This window comes from Chelonia mydas, chromosome 3, assembly GCF_015237465.2.
Source record: "Chelonia mydas isolate rCheMyd1 chromosome 3, rCheMyd1.pri.v2, whole genome shotgun sequence".
Taxonomy (NCBI): domain Eukaryota; kingdom Metazoa; phylum Chordata; order Testudines; family Cheloniidae; genus Chelonia; species Chelonia mydas.
In genome coordinates this window covers 144,039,785-144,060,778 of record NC_057851.1, presented here as the reverse complement: position 1 = coordinate 144,060,778, position 20,994 = coordinate 144,039,785, and the positions used below count along the sequence as shown (strand labels likewise).

Genomic DNA, 20,994 nt, shown 5'->3' with positions numbered 1-20,994 from the left:
TACTCCAGGGCAGGGGTGGCCAACCTGAGCCTGAGAAGGAGCCAGAATTTACCAAAGAGCCACAGTAGTACATCAGCAATCCCCCAGCAGCTCCTACCCACCAGCAGCCCTGCCAATCAGCGCCTCCCCCTCCCTCCCTGCACCTCCCAATCAGCTGTTTTGTGGCCTGCAGGAGGCTCTGGGAGGGGAGGGGGAGGAGTGAGGACAGGGCATGCTCAGAAGAGGGGGTGGGAAGGGGTGGAGTTGGGGCATGGCCTGTGGCAGAGCCAGGGGCTGAGCTGTGAGCACCCGCCGGCACATTGGAAAGTTGGTGCCTGTAGCTCCAGCCCCGGAGTCGGTGCCTATACCAGGAGCCGCATATTAACTTCTGAGGAGCCTCATGTGGCTCCGGAGCTACTCCAGGCGGTGGGGATCTTCCTGCTCAAACCTGAGCGTGCCGAGCCCAGGCCGAGCATCAGCCAGCTCCTCCTGGTATTCCCTTGCTAAGCACATGTTGGCATGCTTTCTACTGCCAGCCTAGGGAAGGCTTGGCCAGGGGTCACCCTAGCAGGCTGATGGAACTGATGAAAGGCTGAGGTGGGAAATCCCCAGGGCTGATGGACCTCAGGAGCCCAGGCTCTGAATTAACCCCTTCCTGCCAGCCCTAGCACTCCTCTTCTCTCACACTCCAGCGGTGGGGTTTGGCAGCTCAGGACATACCTCCTCTGGGACCTGTGGAAAGGAGGAGAGAGAGATCAGGATCTGTTTGTGGGGAGCGGAGCCCCTGCCTGCTGCCTCTTGCGCTCAGTGCTGAATGGGGGGCGAGTGAGGAAAGTCACCCCACTAACAGGGCTTGTGGGATCCCTTCACTGGCTCTCTCTGGGGCTCAGCAGTGCTGCCCACATGTGGGTTGGGATGGGGGACTCCCCACCCCTAGGGAGTGCTGAGCAACATGCAGGGGCTTACCTCGTAGACCGCAAAGCCGATCGTGTGCATGTCTCCCCCCACCTTCCGCTCCTTCCGCCGGTGCTTCTGCATCAAGGCCACCAGGAAACTGCAGGCCACCTCATCGTCCTCGGGGTCATCGTCCTCCTCCAGGAGCTTGATCTTGAACTGGGGGTTAATCCAGAACGTGGCTGCAGGAAAGAGGAGGCGGGATAATGCATTGGGTGAGCAGGCCCCACAGCCTCCTCCCCCATTGCACCCACTTCCCCACAGCGAACACTACACAAGGGGTAGGCTCCTGCATACCCCCCCGTGTCTCTGATCACCAGCCACTCCCTCCTTATCGCAGGGCTCAGATTCGCTGGGCTACACAGTTTGTTCCTTGCCCAGGGGCTGCCCCCTGCCAGAGCAGGGACAGGCCCCACAACCCCCACCCCATGGCAGACCACTTCCAGAGCATCACTGTGCTCCCTGATCACACACACATGAAAACTGGAGTCTTAGGGTATGTCTACCCTGCAATGTAAGCCCAGGGTTAGTAGAACTTGAGTTTGTGAACCTAGGGCTTGAGCGTCTACACTCATTTGTAACCCCAAACTGTTGAACCCTGGGCCCCAACCTGGGTCTCCATTAGGTGGGCACAAGTCCAGCTATCTATACCCCAGACTTCCTAGTGCCCTTCCAAAAACGTGGCTGCTTTAGCCCTTTGTTCGTGGTGCAGTGTGGGAAAACCTGACTGCCCACTAAACCTGGCTGTCCAGAGGACAATGGAATTTGGCCCGTGGGATACTTTTGGCAGACTCCCAGAGCATGAGTCCAGTGGGGCTGCGTCTACACTGCAGAGCAACAGGGCTTGAACCCTGGGTCCTGGATTGACTCAGGCTTGGATCCCCCACCCCTCTGGGGTCTTGGGTTCGAGCCCTGGGTTTGTGCGATTTGTGTGTGGACGGAAAGGGGATTAGGCCTGAGTCTGAACTTGAACCCTAGGCTTACACTGCAGTGTAGACATACCCTTAAGGAACAGGCTGGTGGTGGGTGGTACCTGCGTGGTTCCTGCAGCCCCCTGCTGTGCTGCCTCGGCGCCAGGAACCCTCGAACAGGGTCGTGTGCCACTTGCTCAGGCCGTCCTTGTCCAGGGCATCAGGGGTCAGATTACAGATCTCTAACCTGGAGAATTCCCTCATGAAGTCCTTGAAAGCCATCCTGAACATGGGGGAGGGGAGGCAGACAAAAGACTGAGACTCCACCCAGCTCAAGTCTCTCCACCAGGGGGTTTCTTCAGCGGTGCTGGGGTGGCATGGGGGGCTCCCAGTTTCCCATCCACGGGGCCCTCGCTTTCCTGGCTCTAACCCCCTCCCTGTGCCCCACTGCTCAGGAGCTCTCAGACAAGGGAGAGTTACAGGCGTCACACTCAGGCGGTCCCATCCAGCCCACCCCCCACTACTGTCTGAGCCAGCAATGCTTGGGGCCAGCAAAGGTTATTCCCTCACATTCCTGTCCCAGCCCTATTTGCTATCACCACCTCAACAAGGCTGAGTGCAGAGGGGGGCTCATCTGGGTTCATTGGCAGCAGCCTGGAATAGGTGTCCCTCCTGCTGGCCCAAGCCCCATGCAGCCCAGCTGGGGTCCTTCGTATCATCAGCCTGGCTGTGTCCCGCCCTGAGCATAGGGTCCCTTAGCAGAGCTACGCGCCGTGAAGCCCTCTGCCAATCCTCCAGCTCTACTTCCATCTTCGGGGCAACAAACCCCACCGGACTCCCTTGCCCTAACTCTGGGCCAAGAAGCAGGCGCTCTCAATGGCGCGCGGCACAGCAGGACCACCATGGCAACAGCCTGCAGTTGGGACAGGGGCGACAGGACGTGGCGTGCGGACGTGCTACGACAGGCCCCGCTTGCATGCCTGGAGGGCTGGCCAGCTCCATAGCGTCTGGCTGGGTGGAAGGGCCGCAGAGGAGCAGAGTTATTAACTGGGGAGATGAAGACACTTTCGTAGGCTCTGATTTGGTAGGAATTCAGCCCATTAGGACAAAGCATGTGATTCCCCGAGGATCAGAACCTTATGGCCCCACCCCCCGTCTGGAACAGGTGCAGGCTGCCCCGCCTGCTGGAGAGTGGCACCATCTGTCTCTGCAGATACTCACCAGAACTCACCATCCTCCATTTTCAGCTGCAGCTCCTCCCTCTGGGAGGGGTCCACGTTGTCCCACTCAGAAGAGCTGGGATGGCAGGAGAGAGGCGGTTAGACAGGGGACACTAATACTGAACTGTGCCACCCTCCCCGACACGCCCCAGTGCCAGACACTTCAGAGCCCACCCTGGAGCTGCACCTTTATCTGCCGCAGGCGCATCACGCACTGCAAGCTCTCTCTTAGCAGTGCCATGCAAACAGCACCTGGACTGCACACTACAAGACTTTCCTCCCAGCAGGACCCTACAATACCAGCATGGCACCCGTTTCTCACTCACCCGTCGCACCAGGCTCCGGTCCACTCCACCTGACCCCAGGGGTTTCTGATGCGAATGAGCTGTTCCTGGCGACCCCGGTACTCCACCTGGCAAAATTCAGAGGTCAAAGGTTAAACTGATGCCACTGGCTGAGCCATGTAATTTCTGTTGGTCCCAGGCAGCCACTCACCTCAGTGAAGCCTGTGACAGAGTAGGCATGCCCCTTCACCAGCTTCTTGAAGGTCACTGCTTCCATATCAAAGGCACTTGTGATCTGAGGGGAGAGGACAAAGAATTGGTGCATCTCCCGCTGTCCAGAGCCAGCACCTCCTCCTCTAGATAAGGAGACACTGACACATGCTGCCTTCCCGAAGAGAACCCCCATCCCAAGCTGCTCCAGCCCCGGGGAGGGGCAGGGCACCGTCAACCAGGGCTGGTGATGTGGGCCAATCTATTCAACTCCCCGTGACAGCCACCCACCCAGCCCCTGCTCCCTCTCACTGCAGCAGCTGCAACAAGGGCTCTGCTGGAGGGATAGCTGCAATGCGACACATTGGGAGGGGTTGGGGGGGCAGGGGGAGATGAATGGATACTGCCCACTTTGTGGATGCCTGTAAAAAACACACCTAGAGCAGAGGTTGGGGGAGGAGGAAAGAATCCCTCTACTTCACAGTACATTCCCTGGGACCCTTCAGGCTGGGGGCTAATGCTGAAGCCCCCACTCTCTGGCTCCTCTCCTCAAAGGTTTGGATTGACCTGCCCCCGCAGTTGTTTGGGGGATTTTGGTTTTATGGCCCCCACATACCCGCTTGGAAATGGCAGATCAGTGCGTGCTGATTCAAAATTTCACCACAAGGGGGCACATGCCTGCTCCAAAACCCTCCAATGGGGCAGAGGGGCATGAATGATCTCTCTGCACCCACGAGCCTCCCCCGCCAGCAAGACTGGTCCCATCTAGATCCCCTGCCTGAGGTACCTACAGAGACTGTGAACCAGCTCTGCTCCCCAGCCCTTGCTTCTGGGGCTCAGCAGGGGGCTATGCTGTCCTCAGATGGGGGTGATCTGGGTGGGGCACTCCTCAAGCTAGGGCCAACCCTGCTGAGATGGTGGGAGGATACCAGTTGGGAGCTACCCTCTCTATCAAGGGCCTTGTGACACAGCTAAGGAGGATTTTACACCTACCCCCTTGGCAGCTGGGCATGGAGGGGGACGCAGGGAGCAATCTGGCCTCAGAGCCTGAGGTGGAAGGAGAAGGGGCCCCAAGCTCCCTACAACCCCTTAGGGAAGGGCACGAAAGAGGAGCACCCCTTACGTCGATGGAGCAGCCAAGCAGGGATCCTCTATCAAGCGCCTTGTGGATGATCCTGGGTAGGTTGCGGGGTGGCCGCTTGAGGTCGTACATTTCCGACACGCCGCCAGTGAAGTCCTCAAAGCCCTCCGTGGTGCTACCCCCTGACAGGGACTCATAGGAGCCGTTCAGTCTGCACACCAGACAGAGCCAGAGGATGAGCGGGACGCCAGGGCAGACAGCAGTGGGACTCACCAGCTGCTCCCCAGATCAGAGGAGCAAGCCCACTGGAGGAGACACCCCCAGGACAAGATCCCCAGAGATGTGCTCTCCGCTCAGCCCCTCGCCCTCTCGGACCCCACTGGCCCCAGGCCCAGCAGGGTGACACTCACTTGGCATAGGCCTTCTCCAGCAGGGCACTCCAGAACTCGGAGCACTCTGCCGAGTGCACAAACACCAGCTCCCCGTCCTTGGTTGGTAACCGGTCGTCAACCACCACGTCCACCCACTCGCCGAACTGCCAGATCTGGGGAGGAAGGAGAGCCTGGGGTGAGCGGGGCAAGACCAGGCTCCCGTGGACAGGGATAGCTGCGGAGCTTGGGGCAGAGAGGGGCCATGACAGGGCCCAGGAGTTACTCAGTGTAGATGGTCCTAGGCCAGGGCCATGGGGGAGGCTTGGATTCCACTCCGAGGCCTGGACCTACCTCGACGAGCTCTGCAGCACCTGTTGTGGGGTGGGGAACTGCCCTGCCCTGGGCCTTACCTGGAAGTGGAAGATTCCAGCATAGTCCTCCTGGAAGCTCTGCCCATGGGGCACCACGCGGTGCAGGAGATCCTCGTTGAGGGTGAGGGAACCAATGGCAGCCAACAGCCAGCAGTCACCTGGAGAGCAGGGAGCTGGGATCAGCCACCAGACCTGCCCCCAGCCTCTCCCTCCCTACAGCTTCCCTGCTGAGTCACTGAGACCAGAGATTGTAACCCTCCCCACTTCTACCTCACCCCCCTCCCGCCCTGGGCAGCGCCACATGGGATCCTCCAGCCTGCTGCCCATTATGATACAAGTGCCAGTTGCATCCCCTGGGCCCACAGAACCCACTGAAGGAGTTAACAGGGCAGTGTGTGAGGGGGAGTTACAGCAACTTCCTCCCAGGGATGCTCCATCCCCACAACACCCCTGGTTAACCCTGTGGAGGCAGAAGGATGTGCCCCCCCGGCACCTGCCATCCTCCCACGTGCTCTGCAGGAAGGGACCAAGGGCCTGGTGAGGTAGCACTGACTGAGGGGGATGGAAACACAGCCCCACAAAGCCCCCATGCACATGCTGCCCCAAGATCCAAGCCAAGCATTGGGCACTGTGTCCAGGGGTTCACACTCCTCCCCAGAGCATCTGGGAATAATGGGGGAGGGCAGGAACTGCTGGGAGGCCAGCCAGCTTGTGCCTCACCCCCAGCTGCTCCTGTCAGTCAGAAGGGAACAAGCCAGGTGGCCCTGCTGTGGGCAGGAACCAGGCCGTGAATGACAAGCGGCTGAGGGCGGAGACGACTGGGCGCCAGGGGAGACAGATAGGGTTACCACCTCCAAAATGCCAAAAAACTGGCATCCCCTCCCCCACGAGGCAAGCCCAACCCCCAACCACAAGGCAACTCTGCAGCTCCCCCTCCCCCAACAGCCACTTATAGCATCTATATCTAGTATATAGTATCCATGTAAAAAAGAAAAAACCTGGCGGATTAAATTATTTTTCTGGCAACTGGCAAATCCAACAGGGAAATGGCACAGGCTGGGAGGGGCGGGGGAGCAGCAGAGCGTGGGCACAGGCTAGCAGGGGTGGGGATTCATAGATATTAAGGTCCGAAGGGACCATTATGATCATCTAGTCCGACCTCCTGCACAACGCAGGCCACAGAATCTCACCCACCCAGTCCTGCGAAAAATCTCTCACCTATGTCTAAGCTACCAAAGCCCTCAAATCGTGGTTTAAAGACTTCAAGGAGCAGAGAATCCTCCAGCAAGTGACCCGTGCCCCATGCTACAGGGGAAGGCGATAAACCTCCAGGGCCTCTTCCAATCTGCCCTGGAGGAAAATTCCTTCCCAACCCCAAATATGGCAATCAGCTGAACCCTGAGCACATGGGCAAGATTCACCAGCCAGATACCCAGGAAAGAATTTTCTGCAGTAACTCAGATCCCACCCCATCTAACATCATATCACAGGCCATTAGGCCTATTTACCGTGAATATTTAAAGATCAATTAATGGGATGCAGAGGGAGTGCCCAGGAGGCAGAACAGGGAAGCTCCCAGCAGGAAAAGAACCAGGCCTGGACTCAGGGACCCTGGACTGGACTTGGGGGCAGGGGGCACGCCCTGGACCGGACTCAGGAGCAGGGCCTGGTTTTGATATCCCTTTGGGAATTCTAAATATAGCCACAGCACCAACTCACACACCATCACCACAGCAACCCTCAAGCCACTGGCTGCCCTCCCCTTGTGACTCAGCTCCCTAGCAACTTCCTGCCCGGGCGTGGCCAGGCCCAGAACACCCGCCACCCGCTCCACTCACGAATCCCAGCCGGGTGGAGGCAGCAGTGCCTGCCATGGGCACACCACAGAGTGGCCCAACCTCACCCCCGCTGGGCCAATGCCCCGCAATCCTGGCTACCAACTCCCCCTGCTTGTCCAGTCCTGGGGCCCCACCCCCAGCTCCGCCAATGCCCCTCATTCCTGACCCACAGCCCTCCCCATCTCACCATTCCAGTCTTGGCCCATTCACCCAGCTCTGCCTATGCCTCTTGATCCTGGCCTGCAGCCTCCCACCTCTACTCTGGCCATGGCTCTTTCCTGGACAGACTCATGTACTAACTGCAATTTTGGGCCCAGTTTTGGCTGCTGTAAGGGAGTTGGGGATCCTGCTTCTCTCTTTCCAGAGACTGTACCCAGCCTGGCTCTGTGGCTCCCCATGCAGGTCCTGCTGCTGTGCCATGGCAGCTTCGACATTCCCAGAGTCCCCAAGGGGTGCAACAAACTAGACACAGTAATCACTTCCCCAGACATTGAAATGCAGCCACCTCGGGGGTGGAACACAGCAGCTGTTTAACACACATCAGCACACAGTATTTTAGGAGACCCTGCTCTCGAGATCCACGTGTTCAGACCGTATCTAAATCCTGCCACTTCTTCCTACGCAGCATTTAAAAAAAATCTGGCTACACTATCAAAACCATCATCATCTCCCATCATCACTGCTCCTTGACAAATTCTTGGAAGTGTCCAAGTTCACAGGGGTGTTGTAGGTCTGGGGTGTATTTATAGGAGTGTTGTATGGAAGACACAGGAGGTAACTGTCCTGCCCTGCTCGGGTACCGGTGAGTTTCAAGTTGGAGTACTGCATCCAATTCTGGGTGCTACACTTTAGGAAAGATGTGGACAAACTGGAGAGAGGCCAGAGGAGAGCAACAAACGTAAGAAGTTTAGCAAATATGATCTATGAGGAAAGGTAAAAAAAAAACAAACGGGGGAGGGAGGGTTTAATCTTGAGAAAAGAAGATTGAGGGGGAACCTGATAACAGTCTTCAAATATGTGAAGGGCTGTTGTAAAGAGGACAGTGACCAATTGTTCTCCATGTTTTCTCAGGGTAGAACAAGAAGTAATTGGCTTAATCTGCAGCCAGGGAGATTTGGGTTAGCCATCAGGAAAGCTTTGGAATTGTAAGGATAGCTCAGCGCTGGAACAGATTACCTCGGGAGGCTGTGGAATCACTGGAGGTTTTTAAAAACAGGTCAGATTAACACCTCTCAGGGACAGTCTAGGTTTCCTTGGTCCTGCTTCAGTGTGGGGGGCTGGACTAGATGAACTCTCAGGGTCCCTTCCAGCCCTACGTGTCTATGATTCCATACCATCTTGCTCCACTTGAGCCTATTCAAAATGCTGCTGCTAAGATCACCTTGCCAGCTAAGATCACTCTGTGTCACCTTCCTCCTTGGGTCCCTCCACTGCCCCGCCCCCTTCTCCAAGGCATCAAACACAAGCTACTGTTTTTTAATCACAGCTCAGCCCCACCTACCTAACAACTCGAATATATTATCCAGACATCTACCTCTGCCAGCCTTTGCTGACCACTGGTCACCTTTGTGCTTTCTCCCTCGCCTGCCTGGAAGGCACTCCCTGTGAAAATCAGCAGAGCCACTGCATGGTCCTTCCAATTCACCTCCACCATGCTGCCCACAAAACACTATGCAAGCGAGCGGCCACCACCACCGATCACAGTCAGAGCACTGTTACTTTGCCCTGTACCACGTTCGTTTACTGTTGTCTCTCATCACCTGCCAAGGTTGAACGCTCTTTGGAGCAGGAACTGGCTTATTACGGACATGTACGCACAGTGCCTGGCACAGTGGAGCCTGGATTCCTGGCTGGGATGTCCACGGACTACTGTAACCAACAGTCAGTCACACACAGTAGTGGCGAAGGGGTTGCGAGCCCTTGCCCTTTGCATAGTGCTAAACGGGAGGGAAGTCCTTCTTAGATCCTGGCAAGATGGGAGGGAGATCCCAGAATGGAACCAGAGCTTCAAGGTTGGGTGGGATTATGGGGGAAGAACAGAAGTAATAGCAGAATTGATTCAGCAGGGGCACTGGGGTCCCCCCAACTCCTGGAGAGAATGCTGGAAATCGACCCTTACAAAACCCTGGCCCCTGCCACCAGGATCCTCTCTTTGCACTTGAGAGGGCCCCACAATTTCAATCCATTCAAACACTCCTCAAACAAACACCTCCTCCTCACTCTGTACCAAACCCCAGGTGCCGCTGTGCAGGGATTGGAGGGACAGTACTTACCCAAAGCCCCCTGGCAGATGTCCGTCCTCGTGGCGCCTCCAACAATAAACTGAGGGTCCCCCACGATATCCTGCAGAGGGGCAGAGACACTCAAATACTGGTGCCAGATCTCAGCAGGATCCGCATTCTGATCTCTACACAGCAGGTATCAGCTGGGCTCTGGTTCAGGGAGCAGGGGTGACCACGAGTGGCAGTGTCTGACAGCACCCTTAGGAGAGAGGGGTGCCAGCTGCCACCAGCAGTGGGTAAGGGCCTTGACTGTAACCACTCCAAAGGGATCAGTGGGGAAACATTTTGAGACCTGCTGCTGCAGAGCCAAAGGCCCCAAACCTCGTTAGTGGCAATGGTATGAGGGCTTACATTGAGGGCCCCCAGTCACTGAAGGCAACGGGCTCACACACCTGCACAGGTCCGATTCCATCCAGAAAGGGCAGGGGTGAGACAGAGACCAACCCCCACATTTCAACGCCCGGATCTAACCGAGGGAAAAGGAACTCACTACAGAAGGCAACCAGTTCGGGGGGTGCAACAGACAGAACTCCCTTGGCACCCGTGGCTCCGGGCACCTGTGGGGAAGAAGAGTGTCTGAAGGAGATGAGGCCTGGGGCAGGCAGAGGGATTTGGAGTGCTTGGCAGATTGTGGACCAGGGTTCAGGGCAGGCAAAGTGATCCAGTGTGTAAGGGACAGGGCGACAGCCTGGGTCACCATGGCAGAGCAGCTCTCACAGTCCAGGGCCTCCTGGCTGAGTGGATCCAGATGGATGTTGTAGGCCCCACAGAGGAGAGCGCCAGGCACTTACCGATGGGCGCTTCCAGCGTACCCCCTGGGTCTTGCCAGAGTTTGGCCCCAGCTCCTTGAAGCCGAGGGCGGAGGGGACAGCTGGGAACTGGGGGTCCTCGAAGAGACTGCCACGCTCCAGGCACTCCTGCTTCAGGGTGTCGTAGTCCTGGTTCAGGTACTTGACAGCATTGCTGTGCTCACCCACCCCCTCCGCTCGCAGCCGGTCTCTCTGCAGCCGGGAGGCAATTCCCCCGAAGGGCATCATGGTGCAGCTGGCCAGGCACAGGCAGCGCTAGCTTCAGCACCTCCCCCTGTGATGAAAAAGGCACTAGGAGATGAGACATGGCACAGCAGTGTGTGTGGGGCAGTGGGAGGTGGGGAAGAGGAGATTCAGGGATGGCTGGGGACAGGACTCCCCCATGGGAACAGAGTTTGCAAGAGGAATCTGGGCTAGGCAGAGAAGAGACAGGTTGGGAGTGAGGGTCATGGGCAGAGCTGTGTGTGGGGAACCCAGGGATGGGATAGGAGGGGGGCTGCAGGTCAGGGGTGAGGGGCATCGGCAGAGCTGTGTGTGGGGAGCCCAGGGCTGGGATAGCAGGAGGGTGGGGGGGGCTGCAGGTCAGGGGTGAGGGACACTGGCAGCTGTGTGTGGGGAGCCCAGGGCTGGTCTGGTTTGAGGTGCAATAGTGAAGCCTTTTGGAGAAGCTTGCACAGCTGTATGCTGGACTCTGACTAGTACTTCCAGCTACTACTTTAACAGGATGGAAAGTTCGTCCCACACAGTAACCATCTTCCTTTTGACAGACTGTTGTGAGGGAGGCCAGAAACCAAAGTGACCGAGCGCGGCAGGCCAGTTGGCAGTGCAGAAAGGACCCCTGGGGTGGCCTCCCACAGTCAGGGGCCATTCCCACACCCCAATCCATAGCACAGACACTGTCGCTTCTGTGTAGAACTGGGCCGTGGCGTCCAGCCTGACAGGCCACATTTCTATCCACAATAGTGTTAAGCCGAACAAACAGAGCTGCCCTGGACCCCAGCTGGGAGCAGATGGGGTGGGGAGCGGCTCCGCTGCTGAAACTCCGCACAGAACTACAAACAGCGATTTTGGACTTGTCTGGAAAGGGGCCAAGCATGCAGGAATCCTGGCCGCCTCAGCCCCCATTCCTCACACCAAAGGCAATGCACCCACTGTTCATCACTGCCCACCAGGACTTCAGAGCGATGAACTTTTCACTCCAGCGCTCTGTTCTTGCTGCTTACAGCGCCTCCTGCGGGAGCAGGCTGCGATTGGAATAGATGGGAGCCCTGCCAGACCCAACACTCCTGCCCCATTCCCCATAGTGCCTCCTGGGGGTGGCTGGGACTGGAATGGCTGGGAGGTGCCCCCAGAACCAACATTCTCCTTACGGTGCCTCCTGCTGGGGGAAGCTGGGACTGGAATACGTGGGCGCTCCCCCACCACCAGTGCTCCTGCTGGGGGAGGCTGGGACTGGAGATGCTGGGACTCTCCTAGACCACTGTTTTTCAAAGTTTGGGTCGCCACCCTGTACTGGGATGTGGAATACAAGGCACTGGGTTGCCTTGCTCAGCACCCAGAGACCCTGGTGGGCAGTAAAAACTAGTAGTAAAACTAGTAGTCCCTACCCGGAAGCGGCCAGCAGCAGGTCCAGCCCATAGTGGCCATGGGGCTCTGTGTGCTGCCCCCACCCCGAGCACCAGCTCCACACTCCCATTGGCCGGGGAGCTGCGGGCGGTGGAGCCCTTGCACCTCCACCTAGGAGCCAGACCTGCTGGCTGCTTCCGGAGTGCAGCATGGTCCGTGGTGCCAGGACTGGCGGGAAGCCTGCCTCTGCACCCCGCCTGCACCGCTGACCGGGAGCCACTGGAGGTAGGCCCACGCCCCAATCCCCTGCCTCAGCCCTGAGCCCCCCCAACCCAGATCCCCTTCCTGCACTCCAATCCCCTCATCCCCGGCCCCACCCCAGAGCCTGCACCCTCAGCCCAGAGCCCTCATCCCCTCCCGCATCCCAGCCCTGAGTCCCCCAAACCCAGAGCCCCCTCCTGCACCCCAACCTCCTGCCCCAGCCCAGAGCCCCCTCCCACACCCTGAACCCCTCATTCCCGACTCCATCCCACAGCTCTCACCCCCATACGCCAACCCTCTGCCCCAGCCCTGAGCCCCCTCCCACACCCCAAATCCCTCTGCCCCAGCTCCACTGGGTCGCAGGCATCAACAATCTTCTTCAACTGGGTTGCCAGAAAAAAAGTTTGAAAACCACTGTCCTAGACCCACTTCTAGCTATCCCTGCAGGTTGGTGGGGGGAAGATGTGGGTGATATTGTTCTCAGAGACAAACCATGAGGTGGGGGGGAAAGAGACTGGCCACAGTGGGAAGGTGGGAACTCCTCAGGGGGGAAGGGAGGGGGGTTTGGAAGTGGCTGCTCCTCAGGCTCCCCCTCCCAGGGATGGGCCCCGCAGCACTGTAGATTTTGCCTGCACTAGTCCCTTCCTTCTGGAGATGCCCTTGGCCGAGCGTGCATTGAGTCAGCACATTTGGAGGGCCCATTAGCAAGCGGTGACATCTCTGCAAGGCTGCAGGCCAGAGCCAGCAATGCTCAGTGGGCTGGAGCAGTGGTTCTCTCTTAACCGACCCCCAGGGGGGTTGCAGGACAGGTTTAAGGAGGTAGCAAGTTCAGGGTGGGCATTAAGGGGTGGCAAGCAGGGCAATTGCCCAGGGCCCACACCACAGGGGACCTTGTGAAGCTAAATTATATGCTTCAGCCCTGGGCAGTGGGACTTGGACTTCAAACTCCTGGAGGAGTTACAGGAGTCTGGAAAGGTGGAAAAGAGGGAGGATCCGGGGCAGCCCTCCTCCAGCAGGACAGTGTGACTCAAACCAAGCTCAGAGCCGACAGGACGCATGATTCCGGGAAACTGAGATGACCCGTGCCTGATGATGGTGGGGTGGGGTGGGGTGGGGGGGTGGCACAACCCCAGAACAGCTTGAGTCCTGCCCCCCCACGCAGCCCCTTCCCCCAAAAAAGCAATGCCCGCCCCTTCCTGGAAAGCAGTGGCCCCTCCCTGCAGCTCCCAGCTATTCCTCCTGCCTCTGCCTCTCCCTGCCTTGTGCAGCTCACCGGCTGAGCCTGGCCACACCATGTGACCGAGCAATCTGGGGGTGGGGGGGGGGGGATGTGACCCTGCATGCCCTCCCATGCATTGCCTCTGCTGGGAAAGTACCATTGGCTCCAGGAGAGCCCCTCCCTACTGTTACTCACACCTTCTTGTCAACTGTAATGGTGACAGGTTTCAGAGTGGTAGCCATGTTAGTCTGTATCAGCAAAAAAAACCAGAGGAGTACTTGTGGCACTTTAGAGACTAACAAATTTATTTGGGCATCTCTAAGGTGCCACAAGTACTCCTCGGTTATTCTGTCTGTAATGGCCCACTCTCTTACCACTTCAAAAGTTATTTCTCTGCCCTTGGTATCTTGCTTTTAATTGATTTATCTCGTTAGACTGACCTAACACTTGGCAAAGCAACCCACGTCCTTTCATGTATTTATACCTGCTCCTGTATCTTTTACTTCATACATCTGATGAAGTGGGTTCTAGCCCACGAAAGCTTATGCCCAAATAAATTTGTTAGTCTCTAAGGTGCCACAAGAACTTCTCGTTTTTTTTTGCCTCCCACTAAGGCGTGCTACTCAGAAACCAAGTGACCAAGCCGGGGCCAGTTGGCAGTGCAGAAAGGACCCCTGGGGTGGCCTCCCACAGTCAGGGGCCATTCCCACACCCCAATCCATAGCGCAGACACTGTCACTTCTGTGTAGAACTGGGCCATGGCTTCCAGCCTGACAGACCACATTTCTATCCACAATGGTGTTCAGGAGGGAGAGGGGTATACGGGTGCAGGGGGACTCCAGAGTGCCCAGCCATCAGTCCCTGCTGGAGACTGGATGCCAGACCAGCAGGACCACAGCTCTGTCCTGGTCGGGGTGTGTGCAACTAACCAACTCCCACTAGTGCCAGGGACATGGCTGGCCCTCCCCCCACCAGTCACCAGCTTCCCGTCCCAAAATATGGGGGTGGGCCCCACAGCCAGCCAAGCCTGGATCACCTGGGCCAAACCCCAACCTCCCTTGCTGGGACTGCGACCCATCGCCCTCTTGGGTGAATGACGGATGGGTGGAGGTGGGGAGCCCACCACAAAACAGGTAAAGGCCTGCAAAGTCCCTGCCTCCGAAGGATTTAATCAGCACCTGGGGCCTGTGGGTTTGGGCTCCCCTGAGCACCAGGCCCCAGTGTGCTGCGCCACCCCATCCAGCGAGGTCAGCTCTGACCCACCTCGCTGCTGCTCCAGAGCCTGCGCTGGGACTGCAGCCAGCGCAAGATCCATGGCACACATAGGAGCACTACTGAGCATGAGGCGGTGGGCACTGGCTGGCACACCCAAGGCCTCGCTCTGAGGACTGGCACTAGGGCCCGCGGAAGGGGAGGCCGCAGGTAAAACATCACCCCGAGGACCTGTTGGAATCCCCCTCAGAAATGCTGGCTGGTCCTCATCTCACAGGGAGCGACACTCGGCAGGACTAGTGCTGGAAACACACAAGAAGTCTCCTTGCACACGGCAGCAGAGGGACCCTGGTGGAGCAGACCCTTCCCACCCCCACTCTTCCCCAGCTCAGACAGTCACCCCAAGCTACCCCCAGGACATCTCACTGCAACGGCCAAGCTAGGCTCCATTTTCTGCTGCCAGAAATCCTGCCCTGGGGCCCGTAACACTTTCCCCACAGCCTCCCTGCTGCCAGCCACGATCCTCTCCATTCCACCCCTGCCAGAGCCCCCCAGAATGGCAGGGGACCAGGCACCTAGCAGCCCAGTGCTGAGAGACACTCCACAACCCCCAGCACAAGACAGCATGGACGGAGCCGGGCCACGAGGAGGTCTCCCTCAATCCTGGGGGTGCCTGCTGTTACCAGGAGGGAATGGATGGCATTGGCTGGGACAGCTCTTGGCAGATCCCATGCTATACTTCTGCTGGCTTCCTTGGGATGGGCAAGAGACTGGGCATTGAACACAAGGTGCATGTGGCTCCTGCCCCACAGAGCTGCCCTATGGTGGCACTGGCTGTATCTGTTCCAATGCTCATTGAGGTGGGGAGGGAGAGAATATACCCTCCCCCCGCAGCCCCAACCACCCTTCATGCCCCTGGTGCCTGCTCCTCTAACATTATGAACTCCCGCCTGCATGTCCAGTACCCCTTTCCCCAGGCAGTACCAATTCTGCTCCTCTCCCCACCCCGTGCCCCTCCTTGCCACAATATGAATCCCCTTTTTCATCCTTGCACCTGGTGCCACTCCCACGCAGTTCCCAGTGCCAACTCCCCACCCCAGGGTCCACAGCACTAGCACCTCTGTGTGCCCAAGAACCTCACAGCGACACCATCTCGGTGTACCAGTCAAGTACCTTCCCATCCAGGAAGCCCCTGGGCTAGCTCCTCCTGTCTCTGACTGGCAGGGCAGGGCAAGGAACACCACTAGGCACAGTCATCCGTGCTGCCTTTGTTTCCTGGCTTGTGGTTTCCCCTGCCTCGAGCCTCCTCATGCTGTGCCGGGCCCTTTCCTACCTCCCCGGCAGGCCTGTGCAGCGCTGATATGGGTGTGAGCGTGCTCTAGCCATGGCAGTGCCACTCCAGGGAAAGAGCATTCCCCAACGGCAGCGCCAGCCCCTCACCCACTGCACTGACAGCACTACATGCCCCCTCCCTACTGCACATCCTCATGCCAGCAACGGCTTGCCCAAGTGACTCAGACCCCGACTGACTGTTGCCCTGCAAAACAATGGTGCCAGGCTAAGCATTGTGTGAAAAGCCCCACTCTGCTCCTGGGGTTTAGCTCCCCGTGGGTGGAGTTCTCTGATCCTCCCTTCTGGCTGATTGGCTCCAGGAACCAGATGGGAAAAAATAATTGGGGGTCATCTCTTAAGTGCCACCCACTTGTGACCCCCAAATGAGCTGCCATTCCCAGTCACGCTGCATAGAGCTTTATAGACCAACCCTCCCTCTCCAACCATGTGGTGATCAGCAGTAAAGTGGTTAATGCTGACATTTCCATCATCAGCTGAGTGAACAGCCCCCCCTCACCCCCAGGGGGCAGTCACCCTCACAGAGCGATGGTTTCAGGCTGTCTGCAGACTCAGGCAGACTTCCCTGCACTAGTGACATTCTGGGAACGTTTACATGCTTTTCTTCATCCCCAGGGGCCTAAAACTAGCAGCCTCTTTTGTAGAGTTCCTGCACCCCTGCTTCCTCTTCAAACATTTATAGCTCCTCCCAGCTCTGCAGCAGCCCCCTGTGGATAAGCTGAGCCTTGCCCAGAAGGCACAACCATCCATAGCGCACAGCATAGGTTATTATTAGCCTTGTTATTCAGTGTATTTTGGAAGGCGCTGATGGCTGCTGTGCTCACAAAGGAGGTAACCAGAAGTTGATGCTGGAGTCCTCCTGAGTGCAGAGGGAGTGAAGAGCATTTCAGACACATAGGGAACCAGTCTGGATGCCAGCTGAGCAGGAGCAGACAAAGGTCTCCCTGCAGGCTTGTGCTGATGGAGCCAATGGGTCCCCTGGGTGGGCATATAGGGTGCACATTTCTGGATGATGCTTCAGAAAGGCACAAGCCAACTGTTGTCCAGGGAGTGCCCAAAGCCATCTCTGTACCTGGCAGGCCCCGTCCAGCAGCATCCATCTTTTTGATGCCACGGGGCAATTCTGGCTCCACAGACCCCTGGAAAATAGGCCCCCAGAAACACACTGCTACCTGAAATACTGCTTCAGCCACAAAGCTTGCTCCCCAGCCCAGCTATAGCAATAGGTTTCCCCATCCCTCCATGCAGTGCCTTCTCCTCAGTGTAACAAGTCAGTGACGCCAGGGCTGACTCTCGCCCTGGGAGTCCCTGAGCTCCCTTTCAGAGTCCTCCCCTGGTGTCACTCCCTTCCCCAAGCCCTGCACGGTGCCAAGCATCCGAGCAGTCGGGAGCTCCGGAGCAACGCATGGCTAGGACAGCTTCTGCCCCCCTCAGAACTGGCGACCTCGGCTGTTCCAGCGTATGCTGGCAGCACAGCGAGGTTTTCGAGGGGAAGCACAACTGCCCTGTTTGTTTGGTTTGGAAGATGCCTTCCCTGTTCCTTCGGACACAAACCAACTGGCCCTTCCAGTCCCCAAAGGCCTCCCTCCAGCAGCTAAACAAACCCTACACCAGGAGTGGAGGATTAGCCATTGGGCCAACGGGGCCTGTGCCCAGGGGCCTTGGAAAAAAAGGGTGCTCCCAGCGCTCCTGCTGGGGAGCGGGATCAGGGCACAAGGGCTTGCTGGAGCACTGGGTGGGCAGAGCAGGGCAAGCCCCCAGGCCACAGCCCCATTTCCCTAGCAGGAGCGCAGGGTGACTGCAGGTGGAAGGCGTGGAGTAGGGAGGGGCCCCAACTTGCCCCCCCCCCCCCAACCCATATCCGTTCCTGTAGATCAGTTCTGTCTTCACTCAGCCTCCAGCGACGTCATGCTCAGACTGAGCCCTACTAGCTGGTGGCTGCAACCATTATTGATCAGGGAAGGAGCACTGGACTCCTGGGTTCAAATCCCAGCTCTGCCACTGACTCTCTTGCACCCACAGGCAGGCGATTGGGTTTCTCCAGCTGCACAGTAGGGTTTATCTCACCAATTCCCCCTCCACCTTTGTGCTGGGACTTGGCTTCTCCAGTTTCCCTGCACCAGGGGAGACTGGCCTCCAGCTAGACCTTGGATCACCAACAGTTCCTACCAGTCAGGTTGCCACCATCCCAGCCACCACTCCGGGGACAGCTCTTTCAGATGTGCCAATCCCCCCAGGTGGGAACAGAACTCAAAGCTTTGCAGAACAGTGCACTGGGATCCCCAGTGTGATGCTGACACCCAACAGCAGGGTGACCCAGCAGGCAGACCCTTATTCAAGTGCACAGGAGGAGTTCAGCTCCGTACAGAACCCAGGTGACCGTTCTGGGGGGAAGTCCAGGTCCCTTTGTTTTCAGCCTGTGATCACAGGAGCGCCCCTATATACACAGTTGAGAGTCCAGCTGTTCCCACCACTGCTGGTCCCCAGGCATTTGAGGGAGGCTCCTTGCGGAGCTGACCAGGTCAGCCAGAACTGAAGCCGTTGGACTTGGAGGGTGCTGCCCACCAGGTGCGGAGTGGATGCAGGCCTCATTTCCTGCAACAGCCTCCCACGGCTGGCTGGAGGTGGGTAGCCCTTGATGCAGTAGAGCATGTAGTGAGTATCTAGGACAGGCCTGCCTCCATGTCAACCCGCGAGATTTGCATCAAGGACCTGCTGCAACACAACAAGCACCCTGCTTACCATCCCTGCCTGAGCTGGGAGGGCACCAAGTCTCTGCAGTAATGACATCCAGTGGAGAAGGGGGTAACTCCAGGGACTAGAAAGTTAAAGGAAACAGGACAAGCAGCCCCAGGGCTGGATTTACTGCTGTGCGTGGCCGAGCCCTCCTCACTCCATGAGGAATCCAGCACCCAGGGATGGCTGCTCAGACAGCACAGAAGAGCCCAGGAACTGTGTCTAATTCAAACCAGGCCTGGACGCACCTGGCCACCACACCCAGCAAAACATAAAAAGAGTTACCAAGGCTTGCATGGCACTTTCTCTCCAACCAGCCCAAGGAATGCCACACCCCAATCCCAAACTACATATAATACACACTTGGTCACCCAGCACCAAAGTGCAGCCACTTCTGGGGTGGAACACACCAGACAGCAACACTACGCACAAGAGCTCAAGGCAGGCACCCACGTGAAACAACAGGACTAATGGAAGGCACAGTGCAGTTACCCAGGCTGGGATCTGGCCAGGCCAAGGGAGTTCACATCAGTTCCATGGAAACACGCCCTGGGATCTTTTGTAACCACAAAGCCGCCAGGGCCAGTCTTACACCTCAGCTGAGCAAATGGAAAGACGCTGTCTTGAGAGGTGCTTGAGCTGCGGGAGATTGTTCCAAAGGGTGCTGGGCCCAGTACAGAGCCTTGGAGCAGGAAAGCTATTTCCTGCAAACAGCTGGGAATGGGAGCCAAGAAGCAGCCAGACCGCAATAGCCTCCCTCACGCATAGCCTCCCCCAGCTCTCACATAGCCCCCACCCCGATCAACTGTAGACCCCAAGCTCCACAGGGACCGTGGGCTGCAGTCTTCTCTATCGAGGCACTCACAGGGCCCCCACTGCTGCAACACATCTGCAGCCAGAGCCAGGGAGCTCATTTCTCAGCAACCTCTCCCTTCAGAATGGCAGGATCCTCCCCAGGCCGGCCTGTCCAGCCCCCACCGAGAGGCTACTCTCCAGACAGGGTGCATTGGGGAACTGCAGTACTGCCAGTTAGGAAGCGTGGGTGAGGGGTGGAAGAAAGAGCTCCCTAGGATTTCCCCTAGGCTGGCACTCTCAGCAGGGCAGCCCTGCAATGCACAGGGCGGGCGCTCCCAGGGCATCGCTGAGCAGCACTGGGGAAGGCTGGGGGGCGGGGGAGGGGGCAACTCCAGAGCTGGAACAACAATCCGGTTAACAAGCCACCCCCAGCCCAGGACCCAAGGCAGGTCTGAGGCTGAACACCCATATCCTCTGCAGTCCCTGCCTGGCTCACAGACACTGGGTGCAACACAGCAGCTGGCTTCAGCCCAGAGCAGCTTCCCCTTGCACATGCCATAGACACTCGCAGGGTGGGGGGCAAAGAGAAAATGCCACTGCTGCCCTCCCAGGTGCAAAAGGGGGGGGTCCCCTTCCCCCCACTCGTGCTGAGGGAGGGGACCCCCAGGCCTGGAGCACAGACTTCTAGCCAGAACCCTGCGAGCCCCTCCCCATCTTCAGAGCTCTAGGGGGAGAGACCTGTGCCATAGGCCGGTGCCACCGCCCTGACTCACCCGATCATTTCCCTGAAGCAGCTGCCACAGCCAAGAGGAGCGAGTGCCCAAGCCAGGGAGGGTCCCTGCCACCAGCCCCTCCCTCCCAGGCAGGCCCTGAAATTAGCAGCCTCTAGAAGCTGAGCTGTTAATCGGCTCCCAGCGTGGCCGGAGGGGCTGAGAAGAGCAGAGAGACTTACTGTGTGGGCTGCTCCCGGGGGGGCCCTGCCCTCTCTTCTCCTTCCCTGGCCCCGCGCGGGTGTTGGGAGCCTCCCTCGCCCCGGCTCGCTGCAGCAGAGGCGCTAGCTCGGCTGCTGGCTCTGCACAGAGGAAAGGTGGGGTTTGGCCTGGTGGCAGGATGTGCGGAGCATGCAGCTTAGATTGAGTGTGAGGAGGGGGGGCGGTATGGGCAGAGAAATTAAAGGCACAGCAGCTGCTGTCTGACTCCCTGCCCTGGAGCTGCTCCCTGGAGAAGCCCAGGCCTCCCCTTCCCCGCCCCACTTCAGGATTTCCCCCCTGACTGGTGTTTGCCCAGCCCTGTGTGCCAGGCTGCAGATCCTGCACCGCCCTTCAGCTGCGTCAGGGCATGTTACAAGGGGTGAGGAGGCTGCACTAAAAGCTTCAGCTCTCCGAGACGCCTGCCAAAGGGATCCTCACTCCAAAAGCAAGGCGCCTGCACCAGTGATGGATCCAGAGGGGCTGGCCCTGGGGTCAGCAGAAGACTCCGAGCCTGGCTCCCACCATGGGCTGAAGCAGAGGCTCCGACCTTCCTGGATCCAAAAGCAGAGGATCT

General features: G+C 58.2%; 1 protein-coding gene across 2 annotated transcripts in view; it reads right to left on the bottom strand.

The window, feature by feature from the left end:
* CAPN11 (calpain 11) overlaps positions 1 to 20,994 on the bottom strand; it is a 29,911-nt gene extending 8,917 nt beyond the window's left edge. Inside the window, exons 1-12 of one of the 2 annotated variants that reach the window (XM_027833835.3) lie at positions 20,402 to 20,994; positions 10,293 to 10,584; positions 9,493 to 9,562; positions 5,421 to 5,539; positions 5,050 to 5,183; positions 4,682 to 4,850; positions 3,560 to 3,643; positions 3,391 to 3,476; positions 3,066 to 3,140; positions 1,967 to 2,127; positions 946 to 1,115; positions 700 to 711 (exon numbers count right to left, since the gene is read on the bottom strand). In XM_027833835.3, the coding sequence (XP_027689636.2) occupies positions 700 to 711; positions 946 to 1,115; positions 1,967 to 2,127; positions 3,066 to 3,140; positions 3,391 to 3,476; positions 3,560 to 3,643; positions 4,682 to 4,850; positions 5,050 to 5,183; positions 5,421 to 5,539; positions 9,493 to 9,562; positions 10,293 to 10,538 (1,326 nt within the window). In that variant the 5' untranslated portion in view covers positions 10,539 to 10,584; positions 20,402 to 20,994. Of the gene's footprint in view, positions 1 to 699; positions 712 to 945; positions 1,116 to 1,966; positions 2,128 to 3,065; positions 3,141 to 3,390; positions 3,477 to 3,559; positions 3,644 to 4,681; positions 4,851 to 5,049; positions 5,184 to 5,420; positions 5,540 to 9,492; positions 9,563 to 10,292; positions 10,585 to 20,222 lie in introns of both variants that reach the window. The other variant, XM_027833836.3, reaches the window with a different exon arrangement.